Here is a 24265-nt window from a genome sequence, read left to right as displayed (position 1 = left end):
TTGGCCTCCTGTTTTATGCTCTCAGTTTTTAGTCTAAAGCTGAACAAACCTCCATCTCTAATGCAAGAAGGGAAGAAGACTGGGGCCTGGACAGGCTGGAGGTGGCTTCACCTCTGTGTCACTGCTGCCAGGGCCTTCCTGAGGGGCCATGTGGGAGCAGCATTACTGAGTGCATATGTCCCCATCCACAGCTGCTGGTGGGTCCTGCCCAGCTGGGAGGAAACCTAGTGCACCCCCAACCTGGTCCTGCTGTCCCCTCCTGCCCCTCTGGAGCCAAATGGCTCCTTCCTGCTGAGGCCTGCATGTGTGCCTGCCTGCGGGGAGGACATCCTTGCTGGGATGTCACCTGCTTCTATGCAGCACATTGGCAGTGAGGAGTAAGTCTGCTGGCCTATCTCCCCCTGCCAGCTCCTAGGCCCAGTACCCTACAGCAAGGGAAGCCCTGGGGCATTGCCCCACTCAGCCAGAATTGTGGTGGCATGGGGCGTTGGGGCAGACAGCAGCATGGCAACACCAGCTCCAACATGAGGAGATGCTTCCAACACTTCCAGAGAGCTTTCTACTGCAAGGGGAGCTGCTGCTCTTCCCTATAGCCTCCCAGCCTCAAGGAGTCAGTTGAGTTATTTTCTTTCTGTTTCTAATGTCTGGCAGTGTGTCTCTGCCAGAGCTGCTCTGGTGTTCCTCCATGTGGAGTGCAGGGACTTGCTATGGGTGTCCCTGGGGCCAGTCAGCCATTGGGCCTGGCTGGCACCAGTTGATGTAACTGCAGCTGGTTGTATAGGCAGTGGTGGCTGGCAAAGCTTCCATGCATACCTTCCCCCCAGTGATACCCTCAGAGCCCACCAGACTCTCACAAGGACCTGCTGGCCAGGAAAAATGTCTCCAGACCCAGGTGCCTGGGATGCTCTCCCCAGGCCTGAGTGAGCCCTCCCACCCCAGATGTGCTCTGCGGACGTAGCTGCACATCCAGGCACACAAGGGACAGGAATCCATGGGAGCTGGGGTGACCTGCCTGCCGGCAGGGACACACACATAAGGAGGCTGCAGGGCTCAGGTCTTTTATTGCAAAGAGAGAGGTATGAAAAAGGACAGTCACCCCCTCTGGGACCCCCCGCCTGCAGCTGGCTGAGAGGGGTGACAGGCAAGGGGAAGCCCAGGCCTCACTCTCCCAGCATGAGAACCCTGGCTCACGTAGTGGGGAGCAGGCTGCTGCCAAGCACCCAGCTGGAGGCAGGGCCAACCACAACAGCAGAGCTGGTGGCCCTCAGTGTCCCCATGCAGCACCCCCAGCCTGAGCCCTGGCTGGCCAGAGGGCAGCGCTGTGTGGGGAGCACTGATGGGGGAGCCCGACACAGGGCAGGGCTGCCTGGCCCCAGCCAGACACAGCGTGCAGCAGGCAAATTTGGCCACCTCCTCCTCCTTCGCTCTGCTGCCTGTCTCACTTGGTGGGGTGCTGAGGTTGCAAACTGCTCTGCAGCCTTACGGAGGCTGCTACAGGGGCCCTTGCCATGTGGCCCTCGGGGACCGGAGCAGCTTCACGCAGGGAGGGAGGGAGGGAGGGAGCAGGGTCATTGCCCTCTGTCCAGGCGGGGAGCTCAGCAGCCAGCCTCAGGTTTGCAGGTACAGCCAGGCGTGGCAGTGCCCAGGCTGTGGCTCCTGCTGGCTTGTCACGTGTTGTCCTGGGCCAGCTCCTCAGGGCAGGCAGGCTGGTCCCGGGACTTGTGCAGCCCTGGGGAGGGCTGGGCCTGGGCGTTGTGGTGCCGGTGCCGCTGGTACTGCACAAACGTACAGACCTTCAGCCCAATGGCCAGCATGTTCTTGCCCATGAAGATGCTGGAGACCCGGGCGTCCCTGAAGAAGATCATGTTGCTGCCTCGGATGAAGATGGTAGTGATGTTGACAGTGAGCATGCTCAGCATGGGGTACAGCATCATCCGGTGTGGCATGATGCCAATCCCTTGCATGCTGATCTCACAGAGGGACACGCAAGGGAGGACCAGGAGCAAGATGTAGCAGTAGAAGAACATGATGCCCTCAGCCCAGAGTGGCAGCCCCTTCTTCTGGGGCTCCCACAGGTTGGCCTGGATGTCCAGCACATCCAGCATGTCCACAATGACCCAGAAGAGGCGGTTGCGGAGATCTTCTTTCTTCTTGAATGTCCTGACATACTCCATGTGCTCCGTGGCCACCAATAACACGTAGAGGGCTGGGATGCAGATGGAGAGCAACAAGGTCAGTGCTTTGCGGGCTATGAGATCCAGGCTTTTCCGGTCAGCTTTATAGTTCTGGTATACAAAGTAGACTTTGATCTCCAGAACGAAGACGTACAGGAACCAAAGAATCATGGCGTAGCCCCGCTTAGCTGTCTTTACCTCTGCCCCAACCCAGATGGCCACGTAGCGAAGCACCAGCAGGAAGCACACGTCACCCACTGCTACCATGACACAGATGCCCAGCTTCCTGGAGCCCTGGCTCTGCTCGACCAAGTAGGCATCCATGAGGATGAGGCTGGTCATGATGAGCACAGTGGAGAGGCACACATGGGGCTTGCTGACAGGTGGTGGGGGAACCATCCTGCATGGAGGAACAGGCAGGACCATCAGGGAGTTGCTGGGATCCCCGATCCCCACCCTTGGGCCCCCTTCTGCCCCACCTCTCCCCAACAACTGTGGATGGCTGGAAGAGGGTGGAGGGCATTCATAGACTCTTCTCCCACCCTACATGCCTGGTTTGTTCCAAACCCACAGACTCCTAGCTGAAGTGGTCCTGAGGTGCCTGGCCAGGCCATCCTGGTGGCACATGCTGGCTGAAACCCAGCTCCTAGGCTGCCCATGGGGATATCATGGGGCAGGCTGGACAGCCTTCAAGTGCTCAGGATGCTACTGCCTCTTCCAGTAGCTCATCATGCTGGTTAGTCTATGCCACTGTGACGGGTACATGCCGTATTTTCCGTGGGATTTCCCAGGCAGCGGCACTGGTTATATTCTCCCCCACCCAGGCACACAAGACCATATCTGTGCTTTTAACCCAAGCATGTCCTTAGCTGCTATGATCTAGGACTGCTCGCTTTTTAGTCTCCTTTATTTTCATGCACAGCATGAGACGAAGGATTATTTTTAGCCTGGCTGTCCTGTGGGGTGGGAGGGAAGCGATTGGCCCAACATCTTCAGTTTTTTTCAGCCTCACGCTCCCTAAGAGCTCTGCCTACAGCTGTTTGCCCAGGCCTACCCTGCCCCAGCACAATTACTGAAAGCAAGGAAAAGCAGCACCAGCCCACAGCTCCAGGACACAAGGAGCTCTGCCACAGGCCCTCAATCAGCTCGATGCTCAGTTTTCCCAGGCTGGGGCAGAGCAAAGCACAGTCACCAAAAAGCACCCTGCCTGCCTTGGATGGCACTGGGGCTGTCAGGCTCCCTCCCCTGGGCCAAGCACAGCTGCAGGCAGCTGCTGCCAGAGATGGGGGAGGATGGAGCTGGGGCCTCACTGGGCATGGCTCGGCAGCTGCTCTGGAGGGGAGCCAGCCCCCCAGCTGAAATGAGGATGAAGCTGGACTGCTGACTGTGTGGCACAGTGCTGCACAATGGCTGCCCACGCAGAGCCCGCTCTGCCACACCTGGGCCATGCAGGGGCCCTGGGACACCATCCTGATCACCCAGCGGGCAGCGCAAGGGTGGCACTTGGCCATGGAGCAAGCGTGTGGGAGCACGTCGGAGGCCGTGTGGTTAACGGTCACGCCTGTGCACTGATGCTCCTGGTGCTGACACCGATGGCACAGGACCCTGGGCACAAGCTACCTGAACTCTGGCTTTTTGGCCGAGGGAGCAGCCGTCCTGCACAGTCGTGCGGCCCCAGGCCCAGAAGCATCCTGGCACATTGAGGGAGGCAGTGAAGCAAGCCTAAGCCTGCCAGACACAGGTGCGCCTAGGGGAGAGATCAGAGGCTGGCGGGCATAGGGCAATCCGTGGATGTGGCACATCTGGAGTGGCACATCTGGAGTGTGCTATAGGGCTGGGGTCTCTCCCACCTTTCACCCCACAGCCTCGCCAAGCCTTTGGGGGAGCCGGAGATAGCACAGGCCCCTGCCCAGCAGGCTGCCCCGCTCCCCACGCCCGCCCCGGGGCCGGAGCGGGGCCACACACGGCGCCTCCCGCTTCAGCAAAGCCCGGCCCACGGCGGTGCCCGGGCACACGGGCGCCCCCGGCCCCGCCGGCCCCGAGCCCCCACCCGCCGAGGGGCAGCAGCCGGCCGGGCCTGCCAGTGGCCCGGGGCGTCGAGAGGGGGCGGGAGGGGAGGCGCTGCCCGCCGGCCCTGGGGGGCCCCACTTACCTCGGCGGCGGGGAGGGGGGCCCGGCGGCGGCCCCGGGCCCGGCGCGGCATCGCCCGGCGCGCCCCGGCGGCGGTTCTGCGGCGGCGGCCGTGGCGCTTGGCCCCTCCCGGAGGGCGGGCGGGGACTGCGGCGGCCCCCGCCTCACCGGAGCGCCCAGCACCGCCCGCCGCGCCCTCCTGCTCCGGTCCCGCCGCCGCCGCCCCGCATTCCTCCGCCCGGGCACCCTCCCGCCCCATCACCTTCTCCCCTGGGGCCACATCCCGCACCCCCGGCATCCAGCCACCCTCCTGTCCTACGACGTTCTCCTGCCCTGGCCCCCACACACCCAGACGCACCGGGCCACAGGGGGGCCCTGCCGCAGCCCACGGGAGGCCCCAGGATAACCTGGGGGCGCCCCGAGAAGCCGGGACTGGCAAGGGTCCTTCCTGACCACCGGCTGCGCGCCGGGAGGGACCGGGACTCGCTGGTGGTGCAGGCAGGGGAACCCGCGCACCTTCGTGACCAGGCACCCAGCCGCGCCGTCTGCGGGGTCCTGGGGAGCTCCAGCTCTAGCTCTGCAGGACACTGGTGGAGCTGGGCTGGGCACGGCTGGGGGCTCGCAGGCAGATAAACCAGGCCAACGAAGGCCTTACCCTGATGGACATCCCTCTCTGCAAATGCTCTTCTGTCAGCCTGAGCGGCTTACTGCATTTAACCCTGAGCTTGTTTCTAATTGATTTAGGTCTTAGCTACAATGGGAAGGTTTTCCAGTATATTTCCACTCTGCCTTTGAAGTGCTTATTGTAAGGAGATGTGTTTTGGAAGATGGGGAGGCACTTGGATCGCTGAAGACAGGCTAAGAGCAAAACCAGGCATAGACCTGAGTGAGAGGATAAGTGCCAGTCATAGTCACTGAGTTCCAGAAGTGCAGCGCACCTCACCTCCTGCTGACAGAGTGGCCTTAAGTCCCGTGCTCTAGCTAATGTCCTGGGGGCATCTTGGGTGGCACCAGGAACATAGGAATCCCACCTGTAGTGTCCATGGTAAATGGACACATTGAACCAGCATCCAGGCTCAGCTCATGCGTCCTGCAGTTTTTGTAGGCAGGGTGTGTTTGAAGGGAGAAGAGCTCTGGGTTAGAAAAGTGCAACAAGGTAAAGAGTTTTGTTGTGGAATCATTATCCTAGTCCAGGAAAAAACAGCCATCTCCAGAAGGGCTGAAAGAGCAGGGAAACAAAGCAGCCAAGGCAACCTGCCTCCAAAAAGGAAAGGAGACCTTCCAACTGAGGCTGAGTGGAGAGTACTGTGAGGCATGAGCAGGGAAGCTGACACAAAAACAAAACATAGATCTTTCCTTCTGGACGCAGAAGCACCATCTCTCACTCAGTATCTGGGCAGTCTCCCGCAGGCTGTAGGGAAGAGCTAAGTGTCTCTGCCACAGAGGCACCTGGGGAGTGATCACTGAGGTACCCCCACCACAGAGGTAGGAGAGAGGGTCTGGAGGCAGCTACCAAGCAGTGGGACTAAAGACAAGATGATTCATGCCTGGGCTGGAATCATAAAACCCCTGAGTCTTCACTGGAGGTTCGGACAGGAGGTGACAGCATTCGCGTGGGAAGCAGAAAAGAGCTGCTTTAATGAGGCACATAAAAATAAGCCATGAGAGCAAAAGCAGATACTTATGTGCTTCTCTAAAACATGATGCTGGAATCAGGGTGCCAGAGTTCTCATATGGATGCAGCTGTGATCAGAGACAAAATGAAAGGAGACCAAAGAGGAGTGCACCAGGGTTCCTAGGCAGAGAGCTGCTTCCTGGCTGTTGCTGGCTACAGACCTGGGGAGAAAAGAACCTTCAGCTTAGCCCTGTGCTTCCTAGGACACCTGCACCCCACTGTGCCTACTGAAGAGTCCCTCTGGGGCTGTGACTGCAACACACTCAAAGGCTGTTGGGAGAGAGCCAGAGAAATCCATCTGTGGTGTTGAATATCCTCAAAGGCGAACTGCAGGAAGCAGGGGAAGTTTGTCAGCAAGGAATGGCAAGCAGTGGCTGTGATGGGGAAAGACTGGCAGTGGCCTGGGGACCATGTCAACAGCATCCTGGCTTGTATTAGGAACAGTGTGGCCAGCAGGACTAAGGAAGTGATTGTGCCCCTGTATTCGGCACTGGTGAGGCCACACCTCAAATACTGAGTTCAGTTTTGGGCCCCTCAGTGCAAGAAGGACGTTGAGTTGCTGGAGGGTGTCTGGAGAACGGGCAACAAAGCTGGTGAAGGGTCTGGAGCAGGTCTTATGAGGAGTGGCTGAGGGAGCTGGGGTTGTTTAGCATGGAGAAGAAGAGGCTGAAGAAGGCAGCCTTATTGCTCTCTACAACTACCTAAAAGGAGGTTGTAGTGAGATGGGTGTTGGTCTTTTCTCCCAAGTTACTAGCAATAGGACAAGAGGCCTCAAGCTGTATCAGGGGAGGTTTAGATTAGATATTAGGAAAAATGTCTTCACTGAAAGAGTGGTCAGGCATTGGAAGAGGCTGCCCAGAGAGGTGGTAGAGTCACCGTCCCTGGAGGTGTTCAAAAACCGTGTAGACGTGGCACTTCAGGGCATGGTTTAGGAGGCATAGTGGTGTTGGGTTGACGGTTGGACTTGATGATCCTAGAGGTCTTTTCCAACCTCAATGATTCTATGCTAAGAGCTTCAACTGCTCAAAAAAAGCCTTATGGCCCCTAGAGCCTGGCCACAGAGTCGGGGGAGAGATGTGGCTGGAACTGATGGGCATCCTTCAGGAAGGCAATTTAAAAAAACAAACAGGGAACAGCTTCTGAGTGAAGGATCACAGCATGCTGAAGGGTTTTAAGGAACCCTGTTCTTTAATGTTCTTGAATCAGTTGAAGACTTTAACATCACAAAAAGGCCTAACATGAGCAAGGTGCTGGAAGGTGACATCATAGTGGAGAGACAAGGGATTGGATATGCCAAGTGGGAAAACAAAGAAATTAACGTACAGAGTAAATCCATTTGTCAAAATACAGAATGGAGAGGATGGAGCTAAGCGATGGTGACAATGTCCTTTGGGGTGTGGGCTGGGCTTCTGAGAAAATGGTGTCTATTGAAAAACCTTAATTTTAAACACAGCCACATGCAGCATCACGCACCTGATGGGACAGAGAGTGGGTGCTGGCAGCAGCTCAGAGAAGGAGTGAAAGGACCATCATGGAAAACAGTGTGAGAAGGGTACTTGGTGCAAAGCTGTTGCAGTGCACACACTGGACCGCTTGATGCACCCAGAGGGGAAGGCAGGAGCTGGTAACGCATGCGGTCCTGCCAGCTTGGGCTCAAAAGGATTTTGAAAATTGAGGCTTGTGGCATTGAGTCTGTAGCACACAAATCCTGGAGGCGCTGCAGGGCAGGGAGCCGCCCCAGCCCTTCACAAGGTGAGGTACCTGAGTGGCGGAGCAGGGACCAGCAGCCCAAGCACCGGTGATGTGGCACTTTCCCCGCGGCCCCGGCGGGATGCGGGAACAGCCGGCGGAACGGCTGTTGGTGGCACGACCACTGGGGGTCAGTGCAGACCTACGCAGCATGCTTAGGACAAAGCCACCCCTGGCTCCTTGTCAGGGGAGGGGTGTGTGACCGGCAGCATCTGCCTGTCCCACCCAGGCCCTGGGGACAGAGTCCCCCCGAACATCCCCACGTACCCTCCAGCCCCAGCCGCAGGCAGAGCACCCGCAGCTCCTCTCAGCCCCACGTTGCCCAGGGCACAGCCAAACGCACCTGCGCTGGGCCTGGGGCCCAAGAACAGCACCCTTTCCCACCGCTCCTGCTGGGGCTGCTGGCAGGGGCCTGCAGGTTGTGGTCGCAAGGGAGAAAACATGGCTTTGCAGCACAAAAGATGCTCTTACAGCTAAAACCAGGGTGGTTTGAGAGGGACATCTGTATTGAAGAGAAATGCTCTACTCCTGAGCAGCTGCAGTGTCTTGCTGGAACTCAACCTTCTTCAGGGTGCATAGGCTAAGGTGACACCTGGCTCTTCCAGGAGCAGCATAGTTGAGAGAAGTGCTGGTCCAAAGGGATCAGGTGCCCTCTGTGGGTTTGACCAATATATGGGGGCACACTGCAGTGCCTTGTCTGCCAAGGACAAAGATGCCGGCTGCTACAAGGTCTCTAAACAGAGTTGAAGTGCTGGGGAGAAGCTGTGGGCATGGTCCATTTGGACAGCAGTGACATACAAAGAAAAAAAAGGGGTTTTCTGGAGGCATATTTCAAGCTGGTTGCCTGGACGCTAAAGAGCAAGGGCTCCTTGGGCACTTCCCCGGTTGTGCTCGAAGATCACATCGACAGTGAAGTAAATCTCAGCTGGCGCTTGGCACCCAGAAAGGTCTCAGCCTAAGAGGAGGTGGGGAAGCAGCTGAATGAGATGATGACTCTACCAGGCTCTGTTTAAGCTGAAAGATAACCAGGCTTTGGTACCTACAATGAAAAACACAGGAAAATTTTGATCCCAAAGACAGAAAGGCCACTGTGTGTGGAAGAGCACAGTCCTGGGCAGTTCATGCTGTAGGCACAAAGTCAATATAACATGAAGATAGGAAAAAAAATGAAGAGCAGGCTGTGTAGCCAAGCCCCCAGATAAATAAGGGACATTGAAACAGCCTGAGAACAAATGCATAAATTCATCTGTAGAAAAGCCAGAAGGCCAAAACAAACAAGTGAGCTGCACTAAGGACAGAAGTACTCAAAAGGAACAGGCTGCAGGGAGAGAGCCAGAGAAATCCACCTCAGTGATGCTGAACATCCCTTTGGGGTAAATGCAGGAAAAGGATGAACCTCCTCAGCAAGAAACTGCAGGTGGTAGCTGTGATGGGGAAAGGCCGTTTGTGACCTGGGGACCATGCTGAGAGCTTCAACAGCTCTGAAAAAGCATCACAGGCTGTAGAGCATGGCACAAACACAGGGTAGAGCAGAGGTGGCTGGAAGTGATCAGCATCCTCCAGGAGGGCAGGGGAGAAGCAGCCCTCCCAGGCCAGAGGAGTGGCGTATGAGAGCTGCAGGACTGCCAGTCCCTGGGGGCTGCCTGGAAGGCTATGTTCAGGGGCTTTCACTTCACCAGGCTGCCTTAGGTGGAGCAGAGAGGTACCTGTGGCCTCCTGGAAGTGAGAGGGCACCCCTGAAAGCCTGGAGTACTCAATGCTATTAAAGTACCACAGAAATAGTTGGGAATAGTGACTAGGACTGGAAGGCAAAGGGATGAAAGCAAATAGCTGGGTGGGCACAGCGATGGGTTTTCCAGGGACAAATCAAGCCCCCAGATCTAACAGGGCCCTCTGGAGCTGTCAGCTGCTTTTGGGGAAGGGCAATGATGATACCCTGCTGAGATCAAACCACAATGGGTAGAACGCTGAGATAAGGCTAGGCCAGCATGACCATCACGTGACTCTCTCCCACTGCAAAACAAGGTTTTAACATTCATCTGCAGAGTGCTATGAAAATGCAGCTCATCCTTGATCCAGCTGGACTGCCACAAAAGCCTCTGCTAAGATCCCTTAGCAAATGCTCTTAAAGAACCAAGGCTGTCAGGGATGAAAGGAAATGTCCTTTCATGCATTAACGACTTGCTTAAAGGAAGGAAAAATACATTGAAGCAGCAAACAAGCTGTTTTGCAAGCAAGACAAGAGGTCTGGGCAACTCTGTGCTGGGCTCTGTGCTGTTCATCAGATGCAGAAATGGGCTAGGAAAAGGGGCAGAGAGCAAGGTGGAAAAGTTTGATGATAGTTTAGATTATTCATCTAGCCAAAGTGAAAGCTGATGCAAATACCTGCATATTACTGAGAGACATAAAGCTTAGTAGCAGGTGGAATGTAGAACTGACAAATGCAAGTAAAAAGAAAGGTCCAAGGGACAGGCTATAAATTAGACATCAGCATTCAGGAAAGTGACCCTCAAATGCTTACTGACAACATTCTGAAAACACCAGCACTGTGCTCAAGATCCACAGTAGAAACTGGGAATGGTTTATACTGCTTTGCAAATTTGTGCTGCTCCCAATTCTCAAATCCTAATCCCTCCGCCGGCACGAGCCTCATTTTACAGTCTGCCTGGAATAACACTTCATCAATGGAAAACACTGTCACTGCTGAGTGTATTGAACTGCTCAGATCCTGGCATGGTCCCTGCAGAAGCTGGGGGCTTCTCTTTATTTTGTGGCTTGGCCATTATTGACACAGTCACTTCTTTCACATAGCTTTAAGCAAGAAGCACCGCAGCTCCTGGTTCATCTCTGCCTCCTTTCGGGACCCCTCAAACCAGCACAACCCTGTTCTGATTATTTGGTACTGTTCCTTTTCTATTTTTTCCAGAGGCAGTGCCGTTTCAGGCAGATCCTCTGCTAAAGCCCTGCTAAAGGTGAGTTCCAGCAGGGGATCATTCCCGCCTTCTGCTAGAAGAGTAGCACGGTGACGCTGTGCCGCAGGCCCCCCGCCCCACAGGGGCTCTGGTGGGTCCCGGGGACTCTGAGGAAAGAGCCCATTTTAGCGCTCAGCTTCCTCCTGCAAGGATCGTCTTGCTTCCCCCCACGTTCCGTCGCCCTGAGGACTGTTTCCTCCCCACGTCCAGCCGCGGCCGGGCTCTAAACTGGCCCTCAGGGACCCTCCCCCGCCGCAACCGCCCCGGGGACCGGCTAGGACACCCCCCACCCCACCCGGCCGTGGAAGCAGCCGCACGCGGGTCCCCGCTGCCATGGCAACCCCACCCGCGGGCCACCGAGCGAACGCACACCCAACCGCGCCCCTCAACAAGCTCGCGGGGGCTGAGGCCGCCGCGCCTTAAAAGGCTCGCCACCACGCCCCCCCGCCCCAGCCGGAGCACCGACGCTGTTCCCATTGGCTGGACCCACCCCGGCTGTCGCGTCCTTTCCCCTCTTGGATTGGTGTCTGGTCGGTCCGGTCTCCTCCTTCTCGGTTCTCATTGGCTGGTTGCCAAAGCCGCCATCCTCGCCCCGTCCCCGCTTCGATTGGCTCGCCTCCCTCCTCAGACCGCGCCTTAGCTGCGGTCTGATTGGTCACAGGCCTCCCCCCGCCGCGCCCTGCCGCGCTCCGGTTGGCGGTAGCGGGCGGCCGGGGCCCGCCCCGCCGCGCGAGCGAGCGGGCGGGCGCGCGCTGAGGCGGAGGCCAGCGCTGAGGCGAGGGTCTCGGGCCGCCCCCCAACGCCAGTGTCGGCGGCGGCGGCGGCGGGATGGCGGCGGCGGCGGCGGCGGCGGCGGCCGGCGCGTTGGGCTCGGGCCCCGCCGCGGGACCCCCGGCGGTGGCCGGTGGGGCGGCGGCGGCGGCGATGGCGGTGGCCGGCCCCGGGCCGGTCCCGGTGCCCATGAACCTATTCGCGACGTGGGAGATCGACCGTTCGGCGCCGAGCTGCGTGCCCAGGTGAGCCGCGCCGCCCAGGGCCTTGGTGGGGGCCGCCCCGCTCCGCTCCGGGGGCCTTGGCGAGTCCGGGGCCGGTTGAGGCCAGGCATGGCACGGGCGGGGTGTGGGGGGGGAGCGGTCCCCGACGCCCCCTCCCGCGCCGCCTCCCGCGCCCCTGGAGTTGGCGGCCCTGCAGCATCCCTGCCTCACCGGGCCGAGCCGAGCTGTGCCTGGGGCAGCGCCCCCTCGGTGGAGGCCGGGCCTTGCCCCCGCCCGAGGCTGGATGCGTCGCAGACGCTGCCGCGACCGCCCGTTCCCCCAGTCTGCCTCCCGGTGTGCTTCCAGCGGGAGAAGCGGCAGCACCGGGGGCCGGTGGGGCTGGGTGTGCCAGCACCGGATCACGGCTGCGTTGACTCCATGTTGCGGCTCTGGCTCTTGTCTGCCGTGGTGGTCACGGAAGGTCTTGGTGGGGTCTGTCATCGCGGCCACGCTGCCTCTGAAAGCTGCCTCTTTGCCCCTGAAGTGATTTATGGTCCTCTAAAGCCAGGTAGTGGCCACCAGCATCCGTGGGCCCGCAGGGTTAGCTGTGTCACCTGCTGCACTTCAGAGCATAGGAAACAGTGAAAAGGATTTGCTGTGCCGAACTCACAGTTGCATCTCTGACAGAGCTGGAAGACAAGCTCAGTGGTGTAAGTGTCATTGCTGACTCTATGGTTAAGGGTATGTCCAGGCTGGACGCGCTTATGGGAAGAATGCAAAGACCTGTCTTGGAGCCAGGAAGTGCCGGGTGTATTAATGGGCTGGGTGCCTTTTGGCCCACTCATCTTATCAGGCATTGACCAGGAGGTCTTCTCACGAGACTTAACGGGCAGACTCAGGAAGTCACTCTGGATCCACATATCTCTGGGCTGTGGTACATTGTCTGCAAGTGATGTATTCATGTGCTGCACAAAAACTAAATGTGTCAAATTCAAGAGGGGAAAAATAATTGTTCCTGTAGGGCAGGAGAACACCAGCCTTTGTGAAAGGGCTTTGGAAGGTGGATGTATTTGTAGGGAGAAACTTGGTGACTGAGTGGCCGGATGGATTGGAGTAGAAATATGTCAAGCTAGTAGAGAAAGCCTGTGTGACTGTGGTGCCTAAGTAGGTCCTGGGCTGAGTGGGCAGCAATTGGGAAGGAGTTTGCAATGGGTGTCTATGAAAAGCCAGTGCACCTTTTGGTGACACATGCTGAGGCTGTTGTGTGGAGCAGGAAGCAGTGATTGTTCTATAGCTTTAAAGTGACTTGAGGTGTTGTTTATTTGTGGGTGGGTTACTCCCAAGTTGGAATTTGGAGAGCAGGGCAGAATTACCAGGTTGACTTCCTGCAAAAAGAAGAGAATGGGCAACGAAGCTGGTGAAGGGTCTGGAGAACAAGTCTTATGAGGAGTGGCTGAGGGAGCTGGGATTGTTTGGTCTGGAGAAGAGGAGGCTGAAGAAGGCAGCCTTATTGCTCTCTACAACTACCTAAAAGGAGGTTGTAGTGAGATGGGTGTTGGTCTTTTCTCCCAAGTTACTAGCAATAGGACAAGAGGCCTCAAGCTGTATCAGGGGAGGTTTAGATTAGATATTAGGAAAAGTGTCTTCACTGAAAGAGTGGTCAGGCATTGGAAGAGGCTGCCCAGAGAGGTGGTGGAGTCACCGTCCCTGGAGGTGTTCAAAAACCGTGTAGACGTGGCACTTCAGGGCATGGTTTAGGAGGCATAGTGGTGTTGGGTTGACGGTTGGTCTTGATGATCCTAGAGGTCTTTTCCAACCTTAATGATATGATGATTCTATGAAGTTGCAGATACAGAGCACTGAGCTTAGTGATGGTGAAGCGTGTGTATGTAGATAGTCTTCATAAAAGGAAATGCTGCAAGACCTGGAGAGAGGAGGAACTGCTTTGGGCAAACCAAAGGCAGAATGACTGGGAATAGTAAGACTGAGTTACATGGCGGGATGCCAGTGGGTGAGCAGAAATGGTGTGCTGCAGTTTGAAAGTTGGAAGAACTGCTTTTTGGGCCGATGAATGCTGTGCCTTTTTCACAAGGACTGTTTCCATTAGCATTGTGTAGATGCCTGTTTTAATGCATGAGCTTCTTTGTGTCTTGATACCCATGGGTGGTGGCCATCAGACACACCAGCTTGGAGGAAACTTTTGTAAAATTCATCTGAAATTTCACCTGTGGAATGTCTTCAGATGCAGTATTTCTTAGGATGGGAAGAAGGTGATGGAAACCATTTCTTCCTTCAGAGGCAACAGCTCTAACATGGTGTGCTGCTGTGCCTGTTGAGTCAGCAGGTGACTGGAGAAGTCCGGTCAGGCCACAGCGACCAGTGTGAGACTGGTGCTTCTGTGTTTTCTAGTCTAGAGGCAGAAGGAAGTAAACACCTGAAAACCAAGCAAAATGCTCTTTGCCTCTTCAGTTAGGGTACCCAGTGGGCTAGGGATTATTGACTCCCCATTGTGATGCCTTAGAAAGGAACCAGTCCTGGTTGATTAATGCTGCAGGGTGTGAAGCATACTTTTGCTAAAATAGTCAATCAATCAGTCTTAGCTTCCATTCATAGTTATCTCAGTAAAAGTCGTCATAGTGGCATTCTGAGGCGGGAGAAAGTGTCTTTATTGTGATGCCATCCAAAAAGTACATTAAGGGCTGTAACAGGTTTTCACTGTATGGAAACTGCAAGAAATGAACTAGAGCTTGCCAAAGTAAAATGTCTGTCCACATCAAGATAATGTCTTACAGTGTTTTCGTTGTTTTGTATGCTGATCAGGCAGTACATTTGAAAAAAAAATGCATGGAAGGACTTCATGAAAAAATGCTTGGGGTCTTGTTCTTTCCAAGTAATGGTACTTTTCAACCTCTGTTAATAGGACTGCTCTTCTTTTTTTTTTCCCCCTTAGTGTCTGAGAGCCCATAAATGCAAGTACTTAATTAGGAAACAAGATAAGATTGTGTGATTGTGTTCACTCTTACTCTTTTTCCATGACACAGCTGTTGTGTTCAGTGTTATGTGGATGTTGTTTCAGTGATAAGTCATCACATTTCTAGTTGGAGGTGAGAGATAGGAGTTGTATTCTGGCTCATGCGTCAGTATTGTTGAGCTCAGATTGCAAAGAAAGATTCCACCTGTACAAATTATGCTGTGATGGTGCTACAAGGATTCAGATACACTGGATTTTGTCCAGAGTACCTCGTATCTTGGTACAATGCATGAGCTCAAAAACATTCCAAGTCCTGCTGCCACCCACACAGTGTATGAACACAGTGTCTCCTGCTTATGATAGAAAAGCATTGACTTAGGGGAATGCATGTGGTTTGGGCTTGCTTTGTGAGAGCGTGTATGTGCACCTTCAGGACATTACGTTTCAGAAGGTACTCTGAATTCTCTATCATTAAAACTTCCAAATGTATGTTTGGAAATGAACGTCTTCTTGGAAGGAGAGCAGTTATTGCAAGTACAACAGGAAACATCCCATAAGTGCCAGATACGGTGATCCTTTGAAGTGCCATGAGGTGAATGTCCTTATCTCTGCAACCCTGTTGTCTTCTCTGGGCAGACAATATCTATTACCTGATGCCACATGGAGACTAGGGTAAGACTTCATTTGTGCAGCTCGTTGCATGCTTTCCTTTGCCTGAGGTTGGGAAAGCATTGTGGTGTGCAGTACGTGTTTTGCAGTATGGAGGAACCTGGTCTCCTCTGGCACAGCTGCATTCAGCTGGGTTGGCAGCCTCCTGCAGCCCTATGAAGCAGGCTGCTCTGTCAGCTGGGGACTCAGGGGTCTGTTTCCTCTCTTCAAGGAGTGTTCCCTGTCTTTCCTACAACTCCCTAAGAGTTTCGTTTTCTGAAGCTGATCTGGTGATGAAGAGCCTCAGAACTGGGTGTTCCTTTAAGAAACACTAATTCCAGCTGGAATAACACATATTTATCTGCCTGAAATATTCTTGAGTGGTTTCCTGGGTAAATCAGGCATTTACATGGTAAACTTCCAGCCTCAGCAAAATTTGTTCTGTTTGGGTAAGCTACAGTGTTGTACCTCTGGGAATGTTAAATGATTCCAGATTGTTCCCTCAAAAGATACTATGATGCCGTGACAAACTGGAGTAGCTCTGGACAGTGAGTACTTGGGAGAGGCCACAATTTCTTGTAAGGAAAGAGTCTCTTATAACTGGTGATATTTGCTGTGTTTGAGTTATGATTTCCTTTCAGTCCTATATAGAAAACAAAATGTTCCAAACAGCTATTGGATTGCTTATTATCCTTAATATTGTGGGCTTGGCTACAAGGCGTACACATAATGTGTCTGATGTATTGTCCGCTATCTATCGCGCTCTGTGGCTTCTCTGTCGCAGAGAAGCATGTATGGGATTTCTCCTCTGGCAGTGTTATGTTTCCCTTCTGAGCATACGATAATTGAGTTGGTGTCTGTTATTCCTTCTTTCTGCTCATTAATGGAACTCAGGACAAGTGTCCCCTGCCAGTATGATTGATGGGTGGGGTGCGCTCCTTTCAGAATATTAATAGCGACTTTCCTGAAGGCTTAATTTTATTTGAAGTACCTGCTGTGCTGCCTCCTAGCCCTGCTCTCCAGTGTTTCATTCATTAGCAAGGCTGTGTTAGCTCTGTCCTCTGATGGCTTATCAAAAATGTTACATTGTTCTTACTGTGCTCGGATGCTATGAGTGCTCATTTTGCTTCCTCTGGCATATTCAGTTACTTGTGATTGATTATGAACAGCCATGCAGCATGTGTATAGAGCACCCTCCTCTGGGGTAGAGATCCCCTGACCTTTATCCTGTCAAAAGAATAAATTGCTGAGCACCAGTGTCTTACAGAGTTCCTGTAGCAGATCCATTCTTCGATGAAATCTGTGCTGATGCTTTTGTGTAATTGTTTCCAACGTGGGGTGATTCTAGATTGAACACCTGTCTCCAGTCAACTTCTCAAGTTATTTCCAAAAAAGAGCCATAGGTGAGACACATACTGCATTTTATAGCATTGCAGATGAGCATCTAGGCAAGGCTGTTTTGTGAATACCTTGTGTTCTTATCTGGTCCAAGCTGATGGGGAGGCTGTGCTTTTTTTTTTTTTTTTTAACTACATCTAAGCTGGTGGATACTGTCTGGGAAACAAGAAGTGAGAGGGTCTTACTCCTCTGTGTGGGATGTGGCAGTAGGAACCTGTCTCTGCCTCCAGGGAAGCAGGCAGCTTAAGTGATATTGCTGTTTTTGTTAGAAGCCTCTTAGATAAATGAGGCTTTGTTTGGGTACTCCAATATACTCATTGCAGTGAACCCGAAAGAGAGATGCAGGATTTCAGGTATGTTAACACATTGCAACTGTGGCTAGAGAGACTGCTCCCTGCTGTGCGGTGTGATTCAGCCCCTGTGCACACAGCCCAAAATTACACTAGCTTTTTCTGCAGGCCTGGTGCAATGCCATGTCCGTTATAATTTACTGCCCACTGTCATCTCTCGTGCTCTTTCTATTTCTCCTGTCTCAGTGAGGGATCCTGTTCAGTAAATAAAAACTCCTGTTGTATTTTGGCTGCTATTCTAGTTTTTCTAGGTTCTCCTTTTTTTTCCTACTTATGCAGATTTTTACACGTTCACTGTAAATCCTTCTTATCATGCTGCTTATTCTTTGGTATGACCATATCTTAAGTAGTATGAGTTCTAAAGCCAGTACATGCGGGACCATCTTCTGGAGAAAATATGTCCAGGTTCTGTGCCCAGCTGTGTATTTGTGACTGTTTTTCTGTGCATACGATAACTAAATTCTCATTAGCATAGGCAGTTTGGGATACGGCAGAACTCGTGTCTTTGGTTCCATTTTTGGAAACTGAAAACCACTAACAATTAGCTGTTGTGCTGTTACAATGGTAGCAGGGTTAGAATAAGAGTAAGTCCATTGTAATGGGCTCTGCTACTCTTCTCCTGTTCCTTAATACCTGTTCTCTACCTGGGGAGAAGATCATGATCATCCCATACCTCTCATTGATTCTTCTGCTGTCTGATTTTCACTGACAGTTCAAGTAGCGTCTTGAATCTGTATTATTTAGATCAGGGTTTTTTTTAGTTCTACATTATTTCTATATTTTTAGAAGAGCTCCCTTTTATTTGTTCTGCATTTTCCCCTGTGTTCTGTCAGCTATCTTCTAGTAGTCCATTTATTTTCTACCTTATCAATACATCCACTTTCTTCCCATTGCTGCTTTCCCTCAAATGCTCTGCACATGCCTGCTGATAATTTTGGCACTGTTCTTGCATTTTTTCCTTGCCTCTGTTTTGCCTTGCACACCTGTAATTGAGTAATCTTTAGTACTAAATCTTCATTTTTCTCTTTTCAAAGTAGTTTTCTTTTTTCCTCAGAATTTACAGACTTCTGAAGTTGCAATGGTCACATCATTGTTCTTGTGTGGCTTGTGTTTTTCAGCTGGACTATGTTCTTGATGTGCTTTGGTTGTTTTTAATGGCTTTTAGATTTTTTTTCACTGTTAATGAATATCAGCTTTTTTCTTTTGTTAGACTTTCTGAATTTTCTTGTGTGTGCATCCCTGAAATACAATCCCATAAGCTGACATTTCTTTTAGTCGTCTCATACTTCATGCATGAGTCTGCTTCCTTCAAGTATTCCTTCCTTGCTTTTGTGCTCCTTTGTCAGAAGCAGACTCAGGGTGTCCATTTGGATTTCAGAGCATACTGTATATATGAATAATGTACTCATTTTTTCCTTGAAGTTTGTCAAGTCCCTTGACTCTCAAGTTTTTTCTCTGTCTGTTATGATCCTTAATCTCCAGTCAGATAAAAGGACAACATTCCTGTTACTCTGCGTTTACACTTTGTTCATCTCACCTATGTATTGATGAAATGTTCGTACTTATTTGGGGATAATCTGTTGCAATACTGATTTGTGGAAGTGTCCCTTATTTCAGGGACCTGCTCCACCCACAAGGATCTGAGCAGAGAACTGCATTAACAGCTTGTGTTGCAAGTGGATAAAAAGCCTACGCACAAATTTACCGGTTTTTGTGAGAGCTATTCTTTTGAGTGAAGAATCTTAACTGTGCAATTCTTCAGAATTAAACATTTTTTTAATGTAAAATTTTTTTCTTACAGTTATGAAGAAGCCTCAAAAAAGGATGCCCATACTGGTTTGGCACTCTCTTCCACAGGCCTGTATCAGTGCTATCGTGTAACTTCAGTCCCTCCCGCCTGCTCTATTTCCAGATGTATCTCACCATGGTAGTAGCATGCTTCTGAGCCTGTAGGTAGTCAGATCTAAGGTGCTCATCACCTCAAGATAACAGCCAATGAAACAGATGTGATGTTTGGTGGGTTTGCCACTTCAGAAGTAGCAAGCTGTAATGAAACCTTAACTGCATTAATCATTAGTAGGAAAGTTGCTAGACTGTGCGTTACAGAAGCTGCTGCATGGCACCTGTTCCCTTCTTGTCAGCATGCACATAGATCTCCAGCAGGATGGTCTGGATGGTGGAGGATGCCCCATGTTTTAAGTCACTGTAGCAGAGTTTGCCAGACAAGTGTCTATTGGCACTTGAACAAATGCCTGCAGCAGAGAACTGAAGGAAGTTGGTGTGGATCAGTGAACTAACCTTGACCTCATTTCATTGCTTTTTCCAGCTTGGCTGCGTTGGCACATCTCCAGGGGACTTGGAGGTGTACCCCAGCAAGGTCTGCCAGGTGAAGAGTGTTAGGATGTAGCCTGCCCTCCATCCCTGTTAGCACTTTCAAACTTGGTTGAAAGGTACTTGTCACTGTGTCCTAAGCACTTACTCTTTTCTTCCTGTAGACAAGGCTGCAAGTGGTGTTTTTGTAATCACTCACTGCTTTGTGGTGGTGAATTCATTAACACATTTTAGCCTGGAGACACAGTGAGCGAGCTGTTTAGCAATAGGTATTGTGGCAGACTGCTAGTGCTGTGGCTCCATGGAGGTGTGGTGCATTTGCACTTTGCCATGCCATTGACTGCTGCTCTCAGCTAAGCTGGCAGCGCAGCTTCTTTTGTTAAAGCAGCCTTGGATTTGGGGACGGCTGGTGCAGCAATTCTGCTGCGTGTATAGACAGAACAGTTCAAAGTCTGTTACATTTGTGAAAAAAGTTGTGTGACATTAGCCATACTAATGCTGATGCCTAATTCCAGCATGGCTAAAATGAGAGATCAATGTGCTGCTGCAGTCTTCCGCTCTTTTCCTTTCTGCCCCGAGGTTGCTTTTGGGCAGACTCCACATGAACAGCTGGAAGTTCAAACACAGTGATCTTAAGTAAAGCAATGACCAGTTAAAGATGTGATGTTTCCCAAGTAAGGTATCCTTTCTGTTGCCTTAAAAAATTTTTTTTAAACGTTTGCTGTGGCATGTAGTCTTACCACTGACCCGTGGATTGTTTAGTAAGCTCTTTCTAACGTTTCTAGGGAGGCTGTTATGCAGCAGCAATGAATTTGGTCACATGCTTTTTGTTAAACAAGTAACTTGTTTGAAAATAGAGCAGAAAGATGACGTTGTGGTTTGGACACTGAAATGAGGCTTAGATTCAGATCCAGGATCTGAAGTTGCTTGCTCTTCTAGTTCAAATAACCCTTTCCCTGCCTGAAGCCATAGCTATGGCTCATGTTCCTGTTCTCCCCACTTTGTTCCCAGCTGCTTTTTCCCATGCTGCAGTGTTGTCGTTTCCTTACATGCGCTAGGGCGACTATGGAGTTGTATTGCAAAGCAGAAGCGATCTTGAGGTGTGGCAGGGTTGCTCCCAAAGCCAATGCTCTGCAACATGGTGCCAGTACTCATAATGGAAGAAATCTGTTCATCCTGGGAAAAATAGACCCTTACAAGACTGCCCATACACTCTGGTGTATTTCCCTGAGCCAGAAAGACAAAGCTGAAGCTAGAGGAAATGGCTGGGGATTCTTCCCTGGCTTCCACAGACTGGAGAGCTGGGCTAGGAAGCCTGTGGTTGCTCAGAAAGGGGCAACTAGAGAGAAACCACCCAAGAGCCAGATCACTAGCAGAGTTTTCCTTGCTGTCTAATCTGGATGCTGCTGGAATCCTCTGAACAGGCTCAGAGAACCATGGGAACTGGTGGAGTCTGGAGGAAGGTTTGGGGAGCAGTATGTAGAAATCAGCTGGGATTTTTTGGACTTTCTTCTGAGGATTTAAGGACCCTTTGTGCTGAGGAAAGGCGTTGCTCCTGGTAGGGGCAATTAATATATCTGCATTGCTTGCAGTGGAGCATGAGAGAGGCTAATGGCAGTGTGACTGAGCAACATGCTGTGCATGCTGGGACAGGCTGTCTGGGCAGATCGTAATGCTTCCTCAGGAGATGCTTCTTGACAATGTGCTTATTATCTGGAAATCAGCTTGTGTGACAGGAGGCGCCAAGGCTATGGCAGAGTCTCATGTCCCGTTGTGATAGGTGCTACATGATGTGCTATAATGAAATGCTGTCTGTTCTTTGGGGGTTTTACTCTGTGCTTTGGATAGGCATGAGTGAGGGGGAAGCAGAGGTGAAGTGATTCATCCAATGGTTAAAAAGTGGCAGAGATGGATTAAATCTCGCCTCTCTGCCTGGAACCAGATCTTAACCCTAAATTGCTTCCTTCTGTAAAAGCAGGGAAGTCTCACTGTAGCAGAGCCTGGGGGATGTGGTTATATCACTGCAACTCTCCTGTGCACGTGATGGGGCAGCAGTTTTTTGGTATGGTTTTTCCTCAATTAATTGTCTTCCCCCTCTCCCCCACCCCCTGCCAAATGTTTGGTTATTGTGAATAACACAGCAAATAAGTCACATTTGCTGTCGTATCCATGGCTAATGTTTGTTGTATTCACATAGGAAACTACTAAGAAAATACACAATGTCTGTCCAGCTCTCTCAGCTTCTGATCTATTTGCCCAATTTTGTCCTGGCTTGTCAACTATCTTGAAGAGCTGTGTTTCATAGAAATCAGTGGCTAGAGGGAGGTTGGAGGTCCTATTAGATCCCATGTGATGAAGAACTTGGCTCTCTTCCAACCCCCTGTTTGCAGGCTAATGCACCTGGGTGCATTGTGGAGGTAACTCAACCATCCTCAAGGTTTGCTGTCTTTTTCCAGTGGGGTGGTATTGAAAGTCGGGAGGGGAAAAGAAGGATAGAAGACAGCCTGGAAAGAGCCAATGGAAGTGTGGGAAAGGGGGTGGGAGGGAGGGAACAGTGCATTTTCAGGCTAAGCTGTTTCATGACTACCAGCAGTAGTTTAAGCAGAATTTGAGTGTTGATCTTCCCAGTGATGCATCTGTGTGGGTATTTAATGTGAAAGGATGTGGAATGATGGGAGAATGATTTCAAGGAGCCTGTGCAGCATTGCTTGTGCAGCAAGGTGCACTTGCTCCCTACCTACATAGGTAAATGCACCTTTAAATCAGTGAGGTGAGAAGTGTCAGCCATGAGTAAGTGGCAAAATTAACAACCCTAAACACCCCTCTTAAGCAGTTGGAAGAGGAAAGGTTTAACAGCCAGGTTTAACCCCTGCCTTATAACTTCTGCCTACTCAGAGCCTAGTCAAGAGGAGGGAAAGGAAATCTCTTAACCTTATTTTTTGTGATACAGTAAGCAATTCGGTTACTGCCGTCCTTTAGTCCTGCCACTGTTAGACCCCAATTAGAACAGAGAAGTCTTGGTTTCATACCCTTGCAGGCAGGGATGTGGTGTCCGTGAAGGAAATCACTGAACCTCTCTGTGCCTTGACTGTTACCTGAAGAAACTGTGATGAGGCTTCACACTGACCACTTGGAGTTTGTCCAAGGAGTGTGAGAACAGTTAGCCCCAAAATGTGAGTCCTATCTGTCTGTCCAGGTGAGGAATGACTGCCTGGCTGCCACTGGGTTCTCCAGCCTCTCTTTTTAAGTGACCTGGACACTTTCTTCATAGATCTAAGTGTCTTTTGGGGGAAGTTTGAAGCTTTTAGCAGATCCTAATAGTTCCCTCCTCTTGAGAAGAGGAATCTTGAAAAGTGTGTTCCAAAGACCACTTCTACAACTGCAGCCATGATTACTTCTCCTCTGGGTAGCTGGCAGAGCTGTGAGATATGTAAGAAACCGGGCTGTAGGCTGTGGTATCTTGTGCCTGTGCCAGGGGAATGGTGTTGTCTGAGTGAGAGGCAGAAAAGCAAAAATGTTTGGTGCTGGAATAGCAGAAGTGGTCAACGTCCCAGCTAAATGCTGCTGTGAACAGAAAGCAGTGCAGTTAGTTATTGGTCCCCAGAAGATCTTATATTCTCTTCTGAAAAACGATGAGGCACTTATGTTTTGTCCAGTCCTGATGGCAGTGGCAAACACTCCTGTTGACATGAATATGAATAAGTTTTGGGTCCCAAGTGACAAAAGATTAATAACTCTGCTTAATTACAACCTATTTTTTTTCCTAATACTCTGAGAGTAAATGACTTTTCAAGGAGAGCTGGCTGTGAGATGTGCAGGATGTCGGAACTCTTTTTGGAAAGAAGGCAAAACTAAGTAGATCAAGGTTTAAAATCCAGGGTAGCTTTGTGTGAGAGAAGCTCCATGGTCTCTGCCTTCAGAGTAGATGTGATTTAAAGCCAAACAAACTTTCTGTTGAGGTTAGAAGTGTTCAGTGTGGATCTCTTCCAGGGTGGTTACAGGCTCAGCTGTCCAGATGGAGACAGTTCTACAGAGCATCTTTCTTGTGATACCTGACAGCACAGCATGCTGAAAGAGGTTATAAAAAGGAAGTGTAGAGTTATGTGTTGTTTTGCTGGCACTAGTTTATATTTGATGGTATAAGTAAAGCACGTGAGGTTTCAGAATTAAATTCCTGTTATCCAGAACAAACGTTTGCTGCTGGCAGCCCTCAAGAAGGATCCCTGAGTTGTCAACAATGCAGGTGAATTGATATCAGATATGGTTTCTCTGTATAAGCAGTAGGGCAGTGAGCAAGATGAGGGACTCCCTCAGAAGCAGCAGCAGCAGGTAGAACAACAAATGCTAAAAAAAGGAAATCTAGAAAAAGATAAGTTGGTGACAATGTGAGGATTTCTAGAAGTGTCCTTTTGAGTGTCCTGGCTCTTGGTTCTTGACTAACTATGGAAAATTAAGCCACTGAAGGGGAAATAACTTGTTTCTTTCTGGGGTTGAGAGAGATAATCTCAGACTGCCTGAAAGGAGACTTTTGAACAAGTTCTTCTTCCCTTATTTTGCAATTGTAAATCTTTTCTTCCCACAAAATATGTGGTATATGTTCTGTAGAGCATTTATTGCTCTTTGGGCATGTAACTGAAACATGCATGCACATACATCCCCCCACAACCTGAAAGACAAAAAGCAGACCTCAGTGATAAGTTACCACCCTTGTCAAGGACACTTTTGAAATTCATTCACTACAAAAGACCTTTGAGTTTGAGCTGTGGTGATGTGACTGTTAGTGTTTCCTGCTTCTCCCTGTACCTGTGAACACTCAGGAGTGCCAGCTCTGCGTACTACCTTCCATATCTCTAGGATGCTCATGGGGTTGCAAGTGACAGTTGCTGCTTCTGA

The 24265-nt window shown here is 51.2% G+C and overlaps 2 protein-coding genes across 3 annotated transcripts in view; one reads left to right on the top strand and one right to left on the bottom strand.

Moving 5' to 3' along the window:
* Positions 1-1042: 1042 nt before the first annotated feature.
* Positions 1043-4506, bottom strand: LOC142055801 (transmembrane protein 121-like). Of its 2 annotated transcripts, none has more exons than XM_075089880.1 (2): positions 4327-4506; positions 1043-2574 (listed from the first exon to the last, which is right to left on the bottom strand). In XM_075089880.1, the coding sequence occupies exon 2, from the start codon at positions 2571-2573 to the stop codon at positions 1668-1670; it is 906 nt and encodes a 301-aa protein (XP_074945981.1). In that variant the 5' UTR covers position 2574; positions 4327-4506; the 3' UTR covers positions 1043-1667. The 2 variants fall into 2 exon arrangements, with proteins under 2 accessions (XP_074945981.1, XP_074945980.1); XM_075089879.1 differs by lacking the exon at positions 4327-4506 and adding an exon at positions 3795-3908.
* A 6913-nt stretch (positions 4507-11419) lies between these two features.
* LOC142055083 (phosphofurin acidic cluster sorting protein 2-like) overlaps positions 11420-24265 on the top strand; it is a 69813-nt gene continuing 56967 nt past the window's right edge. Inside the window, exon 1 of the mRNA XM_075088537.1 lies at positions 11420-11716. Coding sequence (XP_074944638.1) covers positions 11529-11716 — 188 coding nt within the window. The 5' untranslated portion in view covers positions 11420-11528. The remainder of the gene's footprint in view (positions 11717-24265) is intronic.

The sequence above is a fragment of the Phalacrocorax aristotelis genome, chromosome 3, assembly GCF_949628215.1.
Source record: "Phalacrocorax aristotelis chromosome 3, bGulAri2.1, whole genome shotgun sequence".
NCBI classification, from domain to species: Eukaryota; Metazoa; Chordata; class Aves; order Suliformes; family Phalacrocoracidae; genus Phalacrocorax; species Phalacrocorax aristotelis.
This window is presented reverse-complemented; position numbering and strand designations above follow the sequence as displayed.

What these genes read in the sequence shown, in the direction of transcription:
- LOC142055801 (XM_075089879.1), bottom strand. Translation starts at nt 3,874, where the DNA reads ATGTGCCAGGATGCTTCTGGGCCTGGGGCCGCACGACTGTGCAGGACG. An exon ending in GCCAAAAAGCCAGAGTTCAG is followed by an intron (nt 2,575 to 3,794) that starts GTAGCTTGTGCC and finishes TCCTCCATGCAG; the next exon opens with GATGGTTCCCCCACCACCTG.